General features: G+C 48.3%; 3 protein-coding genes across 3 annotated transcripts; 2 read left to right on the forward strand and 1 right to left on the reverse strand.

Moving 5' to 3' along the window:
- The first annotated feature begins 7,156 nt into the window (after positions 1-7,156).
- MYCTH_2298337 (uncharacterized protein) lies at positions 7,157-10,550 on the forward strand. The gene is made up of 4 exons (XM_003660206.1): positions 7,157-7,193; positions 7,398-8,121; positions 8,180-8,563; positions 8,612-10,550. Exons 2-4 carry the CDS (start codon positions 7,597-7,599, stop codon positions 9,806-9,808), a joined length of 2,106 nt encoding a protein of 701 aa, XP_003660254.1. The 5' UTR covers positions 7,157-7,193; positions 7,398-7,596; the 3' UTR covers positions 9,809-10,550.
- Positions 10,551-10,760: 210 nt separating this feature from the next.
- Positions 10,761-13,223, reverse strand: MYCTH_2298341 (uncharacterized protein). Its single transcript, XM_003660207.1, has 2 exons — positions 13,035-13,223; positions 10,761-12,948 (listed from the first exon to the last, which is right to left on the reverse strand). Exons 1-2 carry the CDS (start codon positions 13,067-13,069, stop codon positions 10,932-10,934), a joined length of 2,052 nt encoding a protein of 683 aa, XP_003660255.1. The 5' UTR covers positions 13,070-13,223; the 3' UTR covers positions 10,761-10,931.
- A 1,024-nt stretch (positions 13,224-14,247) lies between these two features.
- Positions 14,248-15,964, forward strand: MYCTH_2298342 (uncharacterized protein). Its single transcript, XM_003660208.1, has 2 exons — positions 14,248-15,027; positions 15,084-15,964. The coding sequence occupies exons 1-2, from the start codon at positions 14,486-14,488 to the stop codon at positions 15,733-15,735; spliced, it is 1,194 nt and encodes a 397-aa protein (XP_003660256.1). The 5' UTR covers positions 14,248-14,485; the 3' UTR covers positions 15,736-15,964.
- Positions 15,965-15,975: the final 11 nt, after the last annotated feature.

The following is a 15,975-nucleotide window of genomic DNA, read 5'->3' on the forward strand; positions in this document are numbered from 1 at the left end:
AGTAGTATATTAAGCCATTTAACTATAAGCCGCGTCCTAGGCTCTAGGTCTAAAAACTATAGTGTAATAAAGCTATCTTACTCTAACCTAAACTTTATCTTTTTAGTAGCTTTCCCTAAGCGCCGCTCCTGCCAATTAGGGTTATTATTAGGTATTAAACCATTACTAACGGCCGTATCTATAGGGTAAACTTTCCTAGCTATAGACTTTCATATAGTAAATGTCCATACCTCCTATAACCCTTTTCTAACCTCTAATGTAAGTTTCCTAAGCGTTTTCTATCTATCTAGACGGCCAAGTTCCTCTGTTTTGCCTACCGTTTCCTGGTATCTCCGTTTTAAAGTGTCCTATCTAGTAAGATAAAATGTTAAAACTTTAATAAGTATATTAATAAAAGGTAGATAAGAAATCTTTAGTATTATATTAAAAATGGCTTTACTAGCCTAATTATTAAGAAACCTAAGTAGAATTTCGTTATCCTAAATGTTAATAAATATAGGGGTAGTGATAGTTATTATAACTAGACACTAGAGTTTATCCCCTATAAGTTAATGTTTTTTTTCGAACGTCGTTTTAGCTATAACGTCCGGGATAACCGACGCTTTAATTGATTTATTCTTAGCGATAATATTTGCTATAACTAGATAGCTAGCTTTATAGCTAAATATTAGGCTTATATTATAGATAAATGGTATACCTAGTAAGATTTAGTAGCTACCGGTATCTCTATCTAAAATAAAGAAATGCTTATGGATTAAAATAGCCCCTAAGATAATTATACTAACCATTTCCCTAGTAAATAGCCTATTATTATGAAGACCCTGAAAAATTACTATCGTTATCTATATAGGGAGACAATATCTCTATACTAGGCTAAGGGTAATTATATTATACTTAGATCCTATATTGATCAAAGTAAGTACCTTCTTACCCTTTAGATCTTTAAAGTTATAATAAAGCGTTAATAGTATATATATCTATATAAGTATATCTATCTAGATCTTCTAGCTAGTAAAGAGTATATAGATCAGAGCCTAGAAGGATATTTTAATTTCTTTTAAATCTAGCTAGTCTCACTATCCAATAAGGTAGTCGCTCTAGAAACCATCCATTACGATAGCCTACTAGCCATTACTAGTAACCCCTAGAAATGCTGGAACCGTAATTATAGGCTCTTTTCCCTTAATATTACTCTATCTGCCTAGACAGCTAAGATATATCTTAACTTCTTATAACGCTCTCCCTCTTGCTTATAAAGCTAGCTTATTGGAAAAGGGAATAGCCGAGCTCTTATACTTAATTACTTCCTAAAGACTCTTATAATCCTGCTTAAGGAAAGCAATTAGTATATTCTTAAATGCTAGGGAGATCCCTAAGACCTCGTTAATGATAAGTATCTTTACTTAAAGAGCCTTACTAACTAGAGAGAGTATATTATAGGTTATATTCTCCTTAGTCGATTTCTCTAATTCCCTAAAGTAAATGGTTTATTTCTATCTAGCTAGGGGGAGAGCTCCCTTACTAATATAGTTAATAGCTCTCTTAATAGTAGCTATAGCCCCTTAGCTTATAGCTAGAGGGCTAGTTCCTCTTACTTTTATATTTCTTTTCGGTAATTAAATAGTCTTTATTTCATTAGTCCCCTTTTACTAGATAAGGTCCTATATTAGCTTATCCTCTATTTCTATAAAATAGCATTTTATAAAGGTAATACTCCATATTATAGTCACCATATTACTATCCCTATCGAAAATATCTTTATTATTAACCTCTGATTTAATAGCATTAAAAGCTTGCGTTATCGTCTGGTCAGACTGTAACGTGTCTACTGGTAAGCCTTTATAGTCGGTAGCGAAAACGGGGTCGTCCGTCCGAGACGCTATCTATTTTACCTATCAGATAAGAGTATATCTACCTTACTTATAATCTATCTAGAAATTGATCTCCTTAGCCTTAGTATAGTTATAGATTAACTTTAGGGAAACTCTTTTAATATTAGTAAGGTAATTAAGGGAGGTTATAACTACTTTTAGTAAGTATAAACCTTTAGTATATTAAAGAAAGGCCTTATTAGTAATAAGGTTTAGGTTTAGATAGTACTCCTAACCGTGTTCTTTTTAGTAGCTCTTTATAAACTATTAGTATAGCTCTTAGCTAGGAAGATCTAGCTAAAAAGAGGTATAAGTATAAATAATATATTATTAGATCCCTTAATTAGCTATAATAGCTATATCCTTACTAAGGATTTCGACTTACTAGCTCTCTAGAAGACTAGGATTTCTTTTACTTAAGATCTATATAAAACTAAGCTAATAGATAAGACTATTATAAATATCCTCTATTAAGACTAGATACCTATAAGTAAAGTACGTCTAGTCCCTATAGTAGTAGTAGCTATAAGGTATAGCTAAGGTCGAACTTAGTCGGAATCCGCCGCTCTTTTTCTTCTATTAAGACTCTTAAGCAGCTAATAGGTAGGTCTGGATTTCCTTAATCTTATCGTTACTTAGATCGTCTATCTAGTTATAGGAACGCCTACCTCTATCTAAGGATTTATAGCTAATCTTGCCCTTATTAATCCGAAGCTTATATAAGGTATCTATAAGCCTATTCATGATCTTATCAAAGGTAATATCTCCCTAGGCAGATGAACCTAAAGAACTCTCCTATATCTAGGGAGCCGAAGGACTTTTCTTAATAGTCTAGCTTACCTATAGTTTAACTTCCCCTTCTTTTAGATCTAATTTATAATATACTAATCTAGCATTAACTCCCTTATATAGATACTCCTATATAAAGTTATAGAAATTCTCTTACTCTATATTATTAACCTATAAGTTACCCTTCTTATAGACTTAAAGACTAGTCTAGAAAGTAAGGGGAAATCTATCTTATACCTTCTAGATAGCTAATAATTAATAGACCGCTTTCTTCTTCTTTAGCACTTAGGTAAGCAAGACGTTAACGTACTCTAGGTAGTTATAGATAGACTTAGCCAAATCCATATACTAGGAATCTAGAAGACGCTCTAGCTCTTAAGTAGAGGTTTCCTAGCGAGAGTTATTCTACTTCTAATATTCCTTAATAGTAGCTTTAAAAGTAGCCTAGTCCTTTTTCTTTAACTCTAGCCACTAGTTAAGGATTTCTTAAAGGTTATCTATATATTATTACTTAAAGTAGGAGATCTTGTTACTATTATCCCTACTAAAGATCTTATAAACCTTTATAAAACGTTTAAGGTATTTAGTAGTATTATAACTAGAGAAGAGACTAGGTAATCCCTTATCTATCGGCAAAGGGAATATAACCTAAATAACTTTAGTAAGTCTATCTATTATAATATCTATTTAAATGTAACGCTTGACTTCCGAGTCTAAAGTAAGGTTTCTAAACTCTAACGATTAAGGCGATTCTAATAGCGTCCTTCCTAATAAGGTTTTGGTATACCTAGACATAAGAGGCGTTAAAAGTAGTAATTCCGATTAAGGTATTTACTAAACTAATAAGAAGAGTAGTATCTAAGGTTACTATCCTTAATTACGCCTTCCTATTTAGGTAACTTCCTTAAAGATAATTCTTCTATCTAAGCAATTAATCTAGGAAGCTTTCTTTCTTTCCTTTAAGTCTCCCTATAATTAGTAAGATCAAATGTAAACTTAGTCTACTACTTTTACTCCTTTAGAGTATACCTAGTAAAGCTATTTTTAAACCTTCTAATAGGGGGTACCCTATAATAATAGTACTCTAACCCCTAAAGTTAGAACTCCTAAAATAATAAAATAAATCTACATTAGATTGCTAAGGAGTAATAGTATATAGATAGATATACCCTTATTAGTAAGTGCTAATACCAAGATAACTAGGGCTAAAATAGCTATAAAGCTTTCCTCTAGTGCCTATATAATTCTAAAATCTCGTTTCTAAATCCTAAATAGTTCTAGTGTCGCTAATCTACATTTTAGAGTTTCTATCCCTCTAGATAGACATCAAACTCCTTTAAACTTATCGTCTTACGGTTCCTACCATTCCTACTAACAATGTTATTATATTAAGGTAAGAGTAGTTCCCTAGCCTACTACTAGATATACTAATCTCTTAGTACCTATATTCGCTCTTCTTAATTTCCTAACAGTTTTACTATATATACCTCTATATATATATCTTCGCTCCTCTATTACAAATATTACTATCTTACCATACTTAAAGTCTAATAGTCTAGTTTAGACTTAGAGCTATACTCTTCCCTAATTAAACCTTTAAAAAAATATAAGCTAATACCAACCTTCTAGGGCACTACTTAGTACCTCTAGAACTAAACCTCTATCTAGTCAGATAGGGAGGAACGTTAGCTCAAAATATCTAAGGCATCCGAGTATTCGTGGTCATAGCAGGCAAGTCCGACCATCTAGGCAGCAATGGCAATAGAGGCGAAGGTGGCGATAACAATGTCCCTCTAGGCAGACGTAGAAGAGTCTACTTACGTGGAAAAAGATACCCTAACTTATAAAAGAAAGAAGAACTATATCCTGTTACTCTAATCTATTAGAGTAAATAAGTGTTAAAAGCTATCTATTGTCCTTGTCTCTCTTGTCTAGCGCCCTTAGATAGGTAACCCCTATTTATGTCTATTATATATAGTAAAGTTCTATAGAACCGGAAAAACAAAACTATACCTTGTGTCCTTCTAGTTATATTAAGAACTTCTAGCCCTAGTCTATTATATTAATGCTAAGCTTAAATATAGCTTTATTAGAGAAGTAAATATAAGCTATATTTTCTAGCTTTAAATATTATATCTAGTATATAAATTAGAGCTAGCTTTTCTTATAGGCTAAGGTTAGGTATAGCTTCTTATATAGCTAAAAGGTATAGTATTTATTCTTTATAAGATATACCTATATAGTATTTAGGTAAAGCTAATAGCTAGATTTTAAGGGGATATTTATATAAGCTAGGCTTTTAAAGGGGTTCTAGGCTATATAGTAAATAAGATATTATTTAGCCTTAGAATTAAGCTTCCTTAGCTAGCCGGTTTATTTTCTAGGTTAAAATCCAGGCTTAGTAGCCTTTTATTCGTAATAGAGGATAGCTATAATAGTAGACTTTAGAAGGCTATTAATATCTTATATCTTTAAGGCTAAATAACCTAACTTATAGAGCATTTTAATGACTTCTACCACTGTAGGAGAATGCTCTCTATGGTCGGTTTTCGGTTTGTACCCCATATTGTGTATTGTGGATAGAAAAACTGGTTTTGTCGGTATAGGAGGTGGAGGGGGGGATGTAAGTCAGGTCCCACCTTCTAAAAACGGCTAATCACTTTTTGGATGTGACTGTACATACATGTATACGCTTAGGTATGGATTCTGCCAGCTCTTCCTGGAGCAATAACTCTTGGCGTTCATACAGAACAGCGACTCTTCGAGCTTTGGTAGGCTCGGAGCTTCCACAGCACATGTCGACCGTCAAAGCGAACACTGTCGGGAACTGGCGGGCATTGATTGCGCACGGAGTGTTTCGAGACGCTTGAGTCGACATGCCCGAAGAAGCATACACATGGCAAAGTAGTTTATGTGGCGTGTCTGCGCTCAGTCATGCTGATCGAAAGGTGATTCAAAGACTCGAGCATTGTCTCTGAACCCGGGTTCGAGGCTCAATTTAATGCGGCGAAGGGCGTTGCCGGCGGGAGCATTGCTTGATCGTCCTGGGATCCGGACTCGGACACTCTAGTCACGCTTATGCGTTTCTATTAGTTGGCGCCCCCACAACCTGGTTGACGAGTTGAAAGGTCGGAGGTACCGGCAAAGTTTTCCGGGCCCGGGCCAAAGGAAAAGGCGGAGACCCGAAACACTGGGATTCGCAGATGCGCAAGAAGTCAACCGTCATCGTGCCGCACCGAGACAACGGAACAGATCCTTTACCACCTTGAGTTAGCCGAGCTCTATCTAAGCCACAACCGGGCTTGTTTTTCTTGCATGGAAGACATCCGTGATAGGTGCATACACTGGTGCATACACTAGTGTACACCAGGCCCGGAATGCAGCATCTGACAATGGAGCGGTTGATCCTGCCAAGACCATCTGTTGCGCCTTGGTCTCCCTGTTGCACCCCCTTGGCGGGCATCAAAAGCAACCCAGTTTCGGCCTCCTGTAACCAACGGCTAACGCACGGGTAAGAGTTTCTTTAGAACCACCTAGCAGCCCCAGCAGTGTCCTGCAAGCACTTTACAAGTAGCCCCGCTACGCTGTGCATGTCTTGCACATATCCGGAATTTGACTGTAATCCGTGCAGTACGGTACCCTACTACACTAAGTGAGCAGGGAAGGTACGCAGTGGTTACCAAAAGAAAGCAAAGACAATGAGTTCAAGAAAATAGCAATACGCCATTATGAAGGTATCTTTGCCAGAGCGCGGCTCAAGTCGTCCTGTAAAGATTCGCCTTTGAGCGCTTTGCCAACAACAGCCGATGCTTTTTCGATGCAGCGGCAGGGACTCCCACCGCACACCCCACTTTCGAGCGGTTTGATCATTGCGATTTCCTGGAAAAGGAAGTGGGTCCCTCTTTCTTCAACTTCAGCCCTACAACGACGAGACCAGTCAGGTAGGAGGGCAAGAGCTGCCAGGTTTTCGCACAGATACCTCCAGTCTAGGAAAGTGTACAACAATTTGATCCAAATTTTAGATCAGTCTCGTCAATTTCTCTCTCAGATATCGTCGAAGTTTTGAAATTCTACACATCTGGAAATTCGATACCACTTGCATGTTGCATTTCCAGGCTGCAAGCATCCCCCCTGAGCATCACCTCGAGTTTCAGCCTCGTGCTGTAACCCCCCCACGCCCGCTTCGGCAAGCGAATGAAGCACACTAGCGACAGTGAACCTGGAATGCTCCGTACAGCGACCCGGGTCAGAGCGGGCATGATCACCGAACCGTGCAACCGGAACGCAGCCAGTAGCGGATTGCGGATGCGATTCCTGTGTCGACGCCGTTGAATCCGAGTGCTCAAGGGTCGCTGATACCTGCGAGATCTGGATTGTTGGCCCCTGACACCCGTGATTCAACCTCTTCCTGGTACATATCCACCCTGTTCGCTTGCGTCATGCCCAGAAACGTGCTGGTCAACCATCACGTTCTTGGGGCGGCGCAGTCATGGCTCACAGGCGCCACGGCAAAAGAAGCCTACGGTGTACTTGGTAAGTACAGCACATTGTGCATTGACCTGCGTCAACGCTCTTCCCAGTGACATACACTAGCAAAATATTCCCTCGTCGTGTGGCTTGGACGGGCGGTTGACCGTGCAAGGGGTTTCCGCAGTAGTGCACTCCGATCACGCAGCATCCCCCATCGCAGAGCACCCCCGAGCATGCCGGCTCTATGCTTGTCTGACTTCCCCTCAGTCTCCGGCCCCTAGCAGCAGTGGTACAATTGTTCTTTTAATGTCGGTTTGAGAATCGTGCTCCTACACCTTTCAATCTCTTCCCTTGGACACGGCCCCCGACCATTCCTTCGTCTTGTCTGCAGGACAGCCACGACAAATGCCATTCGTTTACGGGGTCGTAATCTTCTCTGCGAGTTGAGATCTCATCGATCATTATCATGAACCCCCTTGGCACGGGAGCGGATACAGACAAGCAGTCAAGCATCGAGAAGCCCTCGCTAGACCAAAGCAAAGACACGAGAGATCTCGAGATGAGAGAAGGGTCACGGACGACGGTTCCTCCAACGCCCTTGGCAAAGGACCTGCCTCCGATGCCACCTCCAACGAAGCTCGACTCCTTGGGAGCTACCACAGGAGTTCCCACTAGCCCCTATGAGCCACCCAACAGGCCACTTCCACCGAAACCTGTGAAGCTGTCACCAACTCCAACGACTCCCCAGCCATCGAGACCTCCGCCATCAAGGCCACAAGTTCCCTTGGGGATGAACCCGCCAACAAGGCCAGGGACTGCGAATAGCTGGAGATCTGGGTCAACAGCCTCCTCCTCTCTCGGTTTCCCCGTCTCGACAACACCAACCTCCTGGACATCGGGCGTTTCCAAGAGGCCCCTCAAGTATGCCCAAGGGAGGTACGGACGTATTGAGCTGGTCCCGCAGCCGAGCGACGATCCGGACGACCCTTTGGTATGTCCATAGCAGAGGAGTCTGTTTACCAGCCAACACCGAAACTGACGACTTACAGAACTGGCCGTCTTGGAGGAAAGAACTCCACTTTTACTCGCTCCTGATGGGTGTTGCTATGACCGGCGTGACCAAGACCATGTTCATGACCGTCAATGCCCAAATTGCCGACATATACAAAGTTTCCTATACCGCTGTTGCCGCGTTGACTGGCATCCCGCTCATTCTTTCCGCCCTGGCCGGCTTAGCTTGCCTTGTGACCTCGAGGATTTGCGGAAAGCGACCGCTCTATCTCGTCTCGCTGCTATGTTTGTTCATCGGCACGGTCTGGAGCACCAGTGTCACCAGCAACTATGCTCAGTGTATGGCTGCTCGAGTCTTCCAGGGCCTAGCTTGGGGTGCTTTCGACACCCTCGTTTTGGGGTCGATTCAGGACACCTACTTCGTAAGTCACCGTCCCTTCCTTGACTGAGTTCGGGTGCTGACCGCTCAGGATCATGAACGTGGGCTTCGCGTCGCCATTCACTCCATCGTGGCCACCACGACAGTTTGGGGACCCCCGTTGATTGGCGGTGCAGCTTCGCAGGGACCATCCGGTTTCAGCTTACAACCCACGATCCTGAGCGCCTTCTTCGTGGTTACGGTGCCCGCCATCGCCCTCGGAGTACCAGAGACAGCCTATGATCGAACCCCCCCATACCTCCAGACGCCCTCAACATCCAACAGCGAGTTCAAGGGTTCTACCCCGCTGACGCCACGACGCGTTCCTCTCCTCGAGGCAATCGCGGATTACATGGTCAAATTGAAACCCAAGGCCTACAGCAGCAAAGCTGACCTTCGCACGCTGCTTCAAGCCCCGCGCGCCTTCATCACCCCGACAACGACTATGCTCGCGCTCGTCTCTCTGCTCCCCTACGGGTCCCTCTGGGGCTTAACCGCCTCCCTCTCCCTTCTCTTTTATCCCCTCCCCTTCATGTTATCTCCGGCAGTCATCGGGGTCATCTTCCTCAGCCCCTTCCTCCTCTCTAGCGCCGCTACCGCCGCTACCGCCTTCCTCCCCGCGTGGCAAAACCGTTTCGCCCCAAGGATGCACATGGTCGCCATCGCGGCGGCATCTGCCATTGGCCTGACCGGCCTCCTCACTTTTGGTCTCCACCTCAATAAAGCCATGACCCCTCCGCCGGAAGCCTCTCCCTCCGCCTCGGGCAACATCCCAACCCCAGAGGAACAGGGCAGCCACACCGCTATCAGGACCTCGGTTTTCGCCTTGTCGTACCTGGGTCCGCGCGCCAACCTCCCTGCCTGCTCGTTCGCTCTCGGCCTTCTCGCTGCCGCCGCCGCCCTCTTCCACGCCACCGCGGCGCCCCTCATCCGCGCCAGTACCTCCTTCACCGCCGCCAACCTCGCCGTCGCCACCCGCATCACGGTCGACATGACCGGCGGCCTCGCCTTCTGGCAGGCCCTGGGCGCGGGCATCTTTGTCATGGGCACACCCAACGCCGTTTGGTGGTGGGACGGCCTCAAGGCGTTCTGCGTGGGAGTCGGCGCAGCGCAAGCTGCGGTGGCCGCCGCCGTGGGCATCGTGTGGTGGTTCTGTGGGGACGCGATCAGGAGGTGGGACGGCAGGGTCATGGGGTTAGTTGATCTAGAAGGATTGAAGAGGGCGGGAAGTTTCTTCGACATGGATTGACTTGAAACAGAAAGGTGAGGTCCTCAGACAAGGCGGATCGTGACTCAAGTGGTAAAAAGCTAGGGTATGCTGGATGCTTCCTGGAATTTTTTTGGCGTTTCCGGTGGTAAGAAGGTGTAGGCATTTGCTGGTTCTTGTTTGTCTTGGATATGGATGGATATGGGAATGGGCGGGACTCAAACAATGGGGGATCACGGCCGGTACTTGTCTTGAGGAGTGTAGTGTATATGATGCCAGTCATCAACAATGTCACTTTTTCCGCACGGCTTGTAGGAACCACCCTGCCCTGCTGCTAGCTAGCCACCTGGCAAATTATACGCCGAACTCACCCTGCATGTCCCTGGTCTTCCATGAGCCGCTCGACATTCGTGGCGTCCACATGTAATAGCCAACCTGGCTCGTCTGACCGGCTCAGTTCCCGCTGTTGGGAGAGCCCGGCGGATAAGAGAGCAAACTAGATGCTTTCGAACCTTATTCCCTCCTTGTCCCCTTTCATCTTTGGCGCGCCGTGGTTACCAATCCCCACCCCACGCTGAGCCCTTAAAAAAACGTGGAAAGTCTGCGGCAGACACTAGACCAAGTCAGAGTGAGAATTGGCGGACCATTCGAACGAGAGTGATGTGAGTGAACGCGTGAGGACACCCCGGGATCACGGGGCCTTGTCCAACGTCACTCTGGCCTGTGCTAAGAGGTCTCGGGGGCAGCAACAAGAGCGCACGATGGCGCGCAGGGGAGGTAGTGAGGAAGAGTAAGTGCAAAGAACCAGACTCGTCGGTATTCATACACGTTCGCCAAGAATGCTATTATCGACCTTTGGTCGCTATAGTTACCGCTGAAAAAAAGAAAAAAAAAAGTTCATTCCATTGTACGCCGAGTATGTGAGAGGCGGGATTAGCCCATCCGTATTTTCCTCGTCCGTCCGGACGGTCGCTTTCCATCCAGATCATCTGCGCCCAAGCCAAGTTTGCCACATATGCATTAGACCACCATGATTTTATTTTGGCAGTGGATAATAAAGGGGGGAAAAAAGGAAGAAAAGAAAAGAAAAAGGACAAAAGGAGAAAGACAACCACCTAGATCGACGAGAGGCATGGCCGATATCACGACTTGGATGCCCTTTTATTTAACTCCGCTCAGTAACCGTCCACCGCCGTTTGAGGCCGCTGAGGTCACGGAAGCGGTCCGCATCGTCGGGCGGCTGGGGTGAGCCCCAGAGCCCGCTCGTCCCACTGCTGAACTGCTCGGGTGCCGGCTTCGGTGAGCCACCCGCGCCAGGCCCGCCAGGTTTTCCGTCCGTTGACGGTCCGGGATCCGCCCGTCCGTTGCTTGTTTTCACGGAGCTCAGCTCGGGCGCAGGGGCGGGTGATGCCGAAGCGGTGGAGTCGGCTGCCGTCTTCCCGTAGGTGCCAAAGTTCAGGACCGGGATGTCGTCGTCTTCCTCGTCGTCCGCCATGGGCGACCAGAGGCCGCTGCGACTACCACTGCCCGTGCGCCCCAAGGTCGACGTCCGCGTCGGCGCAAAGGACGTCACGCCGCTGCCGACCGTGATACCGCCGGTGCTGACGGCAAAGTTGAGCCGCGGGACGCTCGAGTCGTTCGGGGAGCTCTTGCGAAATCCGTTCCAGGAGTTGTTGGTGGAGGGGCTCCGGCTGCTGCTGCTGTTGCTGCTGCTGCTGCTGCCACCGCCGCCGCCGTCATTCCACGAAAACCCGTTGACCGAGGTGGAAAATGACGAATGGCGTCCCCGGATGCCGTTCGTCGCGCCCGCCATTGCAGGAGACCGCACGCTCGTCGGGGTTCCGGCGGGTGATCGCAGATGGTCGGTATTCGCGAACAGCTGGAGGTCATAAAGCTGGTGGACGGGCGGCGTGTTTTTGGTCTCCCCCGAGAAGCTTGTCGTCTCCGCGTCGGGTTTACGCACGGCCATCGTAAGGGACGCCATGCCGACGTCCATCAGGACGGGCTGATGGGTGATGGCTCCAATCAGGGCGTTGCACCCAGCCCCGTGGGAGACGAGGATGACTATAGCTTCCGTTTCGACGTCCTCTTCGCTCTCTGGCGAGTTGTCGTCGGCGTGCGCGGACATTGCACTCCGGGTGACCGGCCGGGTGGGCTTCTCCGTTGTCGAGTACCAGTCGACCAGGCTCTGCAGACCAGCGCGGAATCGCTTGTGCATGGCGGCCCACTCCTCGGGGAAGGTCCCGCCGTCTCCCCAATCCAGGGCGCCTCGTGTGGAGTGCCACTGATAGTCAACGATGGCACAAGCGTCCCGAGCATGGGAGACGTAGCCCATGGGGATCGTGTGGTTGTTGCTGATCGCGTAATGGGGGACGGGGGACACGTAACCACCCCTTCCTTGTTGCGCGTGTTCATTGCTCCGACCGTTGGTATTCCCGCCGGGTGAAAGGGGGGATGCCAGGTCTGTGCCTGTGCCGGAGCCGGAGCCATTGGACTGGTCCCCGTTGGTCGAAGAGCCGAAACGGTCCCTAGATGCCGGGCTCCAGAGCTGGCCCTGGGAGCCGGAGTGGGTGTGCGATACAGAGTGTGAGTGTGTGAGGCGGTGGGTGTAGTCTTCGCGGCGAAGGAGGTCGGCCTTGGCGCTGGCCAACATCATGACCGACTCGGGCGGCGGGGTGATAAACTCGAAGTAGCTTGGCGAGAGCCATTCCCCGAGGAAGGCATCCAACCGGAGAACGGACTTGCGGATCTTGTTAGTGGCAGCAGCGGGACCGGGCGCATTCGTATCTCGGAAATCCGTCGTAACGGTTGGCCTGGACTCGCTTGCCGCCGAGGGGGCAGGATCGGAGGACGCAGCGTGGGCTTTCCGGGTCTCGAAGGGGCTCGAATCCTGGGCGAGGCCGGCGCTGATGGCAATTGAGGTCTGGATGCACCGGAGGAACGGCGAGCTGTGCAGGACGACTTCGTATCTTTTCCGTTTCCGCCTCCCAGTCTGATCAGATGCATCTGTGCTTTGGCTCGCGCTATGCTCTTCTTCCTGGATCCTTTCCCGTATGATGGAAGCTATTCGGGCACCCAAGCTCTTCGCCTGCTGCCAGCCGCTGTATGTAAGGGGGGGATCGTATGGGGTCGGGGAGGTGAGATGCCATTGCTTGTCGGCAGCGTCGAGCCGGTAACCATGCCTGGAGGACGGTCAGCACTCGATGTTGGATCAAGAGCAAGCTAAGGGAGAGAGAGTTATGTTCTTGTCAATGCACGAGTGGCTTACCTTACAACGAACAGGTACGCAGGGGGGCGCCCCATTGCAGCTTTTTTTTTTATTTCCAGTCGCGCTACTCGAAGGTGGACAATGCGAGGGAAGCGAAAGAGTCCTCTTTCCCCTTCTTTGGTCCTTGTTCCTGTGCGTGGAGTTGCGATTTTTCTCGGGAGCCGTTTCAAGTCATACAGGGGAGGCGGAGTGGGCTGACTGACGACGGCTGGCGTTTATCGATTGCGCTTCAGAGAGTAGGAATGTGACGAAATGATGGTCTGATGATCAAAAAGGGGACCCTCGAGACAAAAATCTTGAATGACGCACAGAGAAAGCTGGTGTAACTTTCAACGTCTCTTGTTTAGTTATTATTCGCAAGCGTCATGTCAAGCGCAGTGATTTGAACCTTGACAGCGCTGTATGTTCCCATGTGCGCGGTCAGTTGGTGACAGACACGGCGTTGGAGACGGCGGGGACTGCTCCGCTGCATCAAGCTGATGCAGGGTACGCTACGCTAATCTAGCAAGGGTGTGGTCTGACGAAAGCTACCCCTAAAGTAGGTAGCGTAAAAGAGTTGCAGGTTGGCAAGGGTCGGCAAGGTGGGGCCACCCCAGACTCTCCTCGTCAGGATTGATTTTGGCAGACTACCCGCGGGAGATTTGGTCGCTCCCGTCTCCTCTTCCCTCGTTCTAGACCGCTGCCTACATTGAGCTCCTGCTTTCTGTTTGCAATTTATTTTATTCTTTATCTGAGTTGCTTTTTACCCTTAGTTTCTCCCCCCTTTTTTTTCTAGAAGAAAAGTATGGGCTGGGCATGATCTCTCAGTGCCTGATCTCGTCCTCGGTCGTGTGGTTCAGGGCCTCGACCACATACATAGCACTAGTGCAGTGCCTCGATTTGTATGATGCGAGTTCTCCTGCAACTATTTGGAATTGTGCACTAACCCTGAAACTAAAACTCTCGATATGTAGGTGTTACGATCAGAAGTGTGTTTGCCTAGCCTTTTTGCTGTGCGGTTCCTTCCCTCCCTGAACCATGATTGCGTATTCCATACTACTATGTACATTACACTACTCCCAGGGTCTTGGTTTGTTGGCCCGGGTTGGGCGGGTAGGGCGAACAGGCGCATCCTCGCCCAAGCTTGGACGGGTCACATGCTCGGCCCTACAAGTAGCTCTGCATTGCAACAAGACGTCGGTTTTGACGGAGTATCCGGGAAGAGGGTCCCTGTCAGTAAAATAGCTGACCCGCATTTCTAAACACGACAACTAGTAACTATTGCGGAGGTTGTGTAAAGTCCGGGCACCGCTTATGTAACAACCTTATCTCAGCAGTCGCTTCGTCTTTCCTCTGCGGAGAGCCGAGCGCCATCCGGTCACAACTCACATCGCGAACCAACGACCGAACCGATGGATGGTGTTGGGTAGAGGCGTCACTGTCTTGTCCTCTACCCTTTTACAAAATCCAGGATGAAGTTCCCTACTTACCTCGGCTTGCGGGTGCTGCTCGCAGCCACATTCCTGTGGCCCGCGATGTTCGTTCTCGCCGAACACACGAGCAACTGGGCAGTGCTTGTGTGCACGTCGCGCTTCTGGTTTAACTATCGGCATTTGGCAAATGTCTTGTCGATGTATCGCACCGTCAAGCGGCTTGGAATTCCCGACTCCCAGATCATCCTCATGCTTCCCGACGACATGGCCTGCAACCCGCGCAATGCTTTCCCCGGGACCGTGTACTCCAACGCCGACCGCGCCGTCGACTTATATGGCGACAACATCGAGGTGGACTATCGGGGTTATGAGGTGACCGTGGAGAACTTCATCCGCCTGCTCACTGATCGCGTCGGGGAGGAGATGCCACGCAGCAAACGGCTGTTGACAGACGACCGAAGCAATATTCTGGTATACATGACGGGTCACGGAGGGAACGAATTCCTCAAGTTCCAGGATGCCGAGGAAATTGGCGCATTTGATCTTGCCGACGCGTTCGAGCAGATGTGGGAGAAGAAGAGGTGGGTTTTCAAGAGTCGTTCGTCCTCAATCCCATCAGCAACTAACCCCCGGGCAGATACAACGAGATTCTCTTCATGATCGATACGTGTCAGGCAAACACCATGTACAGCAAGCTCTACTCCCCCAACATCATCGCAACAGGCTCCTCCGAGCTCGACCAGTCGTCTTATTCGCACCACGCCGACAACGACATTGGCGTCGCCGTCATCGACCGCTACACATATTACAATCTGGAGTTCCTCGAAACCGAGGTGCGCGACACAAGCAGCAAGAAGACGCTGGGCGACCTTTTCGACAGCTACACTTTCGAGAAGATCCACTCGAATGCTGGGGTTCGCTACGACTTGTTCCCCGGCGGCGAGGAGGCAGCGCGGAAGCGACTCGTCACGGACTTCTTCGGAAACGTACAAAACGTCGAGATTGACAGCGCCAAGAACACAACTGCTTTAGAGGAAGAGCTTCTTTCCCTGAGCAGAACCATCGCGGCTTTGCACCGAAAAGCGGACGAGGAGGAGGCCGCCTTGAAGAAGAATGCCACAGGAGGGGCTGAGAGGAGGCCAGTCCGGCAGAAGAAGGCACAGTTTGCGAAGCCACTGACCGACGAGAACTGGTGGACCAAGAAGATATATGGGGCTGCCGCCGTGGCGGGGTGTACACTACTGTGGGGAATGAGCTCGTTCCTAGAAGGTCACGGGAGGCCTTGGTAACTTTGGTCGTCATTTTCCTCTTGTGTTTGCCCAATATACGGATTTTTACATCTTGCGATGCAGCAGCTGTTAGGTTCAAGGTTGTCCACACCATGCCTCTGACCCCCGTCGACCGAATCGTCCCGCTGAATCAGTAGCTGAGATAGGGCTGCGTTGCCTCGAGTCTTGCCTGGACAAAAGAAAAATACCCCTTAGCAGCGCACTGTGCCTCGAAATAGCTACGGACAAAAGCCCATGCAC

The sequence above is a fragment of the Thermothelomyces thermophilus genome, chromosome 1 (assembly GCF_000226095.1).
Source record: "Thermothelomyces thermophilus ATCC 42464 chromosome 1, complete sequence".
NCBI classification, from domain to species: Eukaryota; Fungi; Ascomycota; class Sordariomycetes; order Sordariales; family Chaetomiaceae; genus Thermothelomyces; species Thermothelomyces thermophilus.

What these genes read in the sequence shown, in the direction of transcription:
- MYCTH_2298337 (XM_003660206.1), top strand. Translation starts at nt 7,597, where the DNA reads ATGAACCCCCTTGGCACGGGAGCGGATACAGACAAGCAGTCAAGCATC. An exon ending in ACGATCCGGACGACCCTTTG is followed by an intron (nt 8,122 to 8,179) that starts GTATGTCCATAG and finishes GACGACTTACAG; the next exon opens with AACTGGCCGTCTTGGAGGAA. An exon ending in CGATTCAGGACACCTACTTC is followed by an intron (nt 8,564 to 8,611) that starts GTAAGTCACCGT and finishes CTGACCGCTCAG; the next exon opens with GATCATGAACGTGGGCTTCG.
- MYCTH_2298341 (XM_003660207.1), bottom strand. Translation starts at nt 13,069, where the DNA reads ATGGGGCGCCCCCCTGCGTACCTGTTCGTTGTAAG. An exon ending in GCGTACCTGTTCGTTGTAAG is followed by an intron (nt 12,949 to 13,034) that starts GTAAGCCACTCG and finishes ACCGTCCTCCAG; the next exon opens with GCATGGTTACCGGCTCGACG.
- MYCTH_2298342 (XM_003660208.1), top strand. Translation starts at nt 14,486, where the DNA reads ATGAAGTTCCCTACTTACCTCGGCTTGCGGGTGCTGCTCGCAGCCACA. An exon ending in CAGATGTGGGAGAAGAAGAG is followed by an intron (nt 15,028 to 15,083) that starts GTGGGTTTTCAA and finishes ACCCCCGGGCAG; the next exon opens with ATACAACGAGATTCTCTTCA.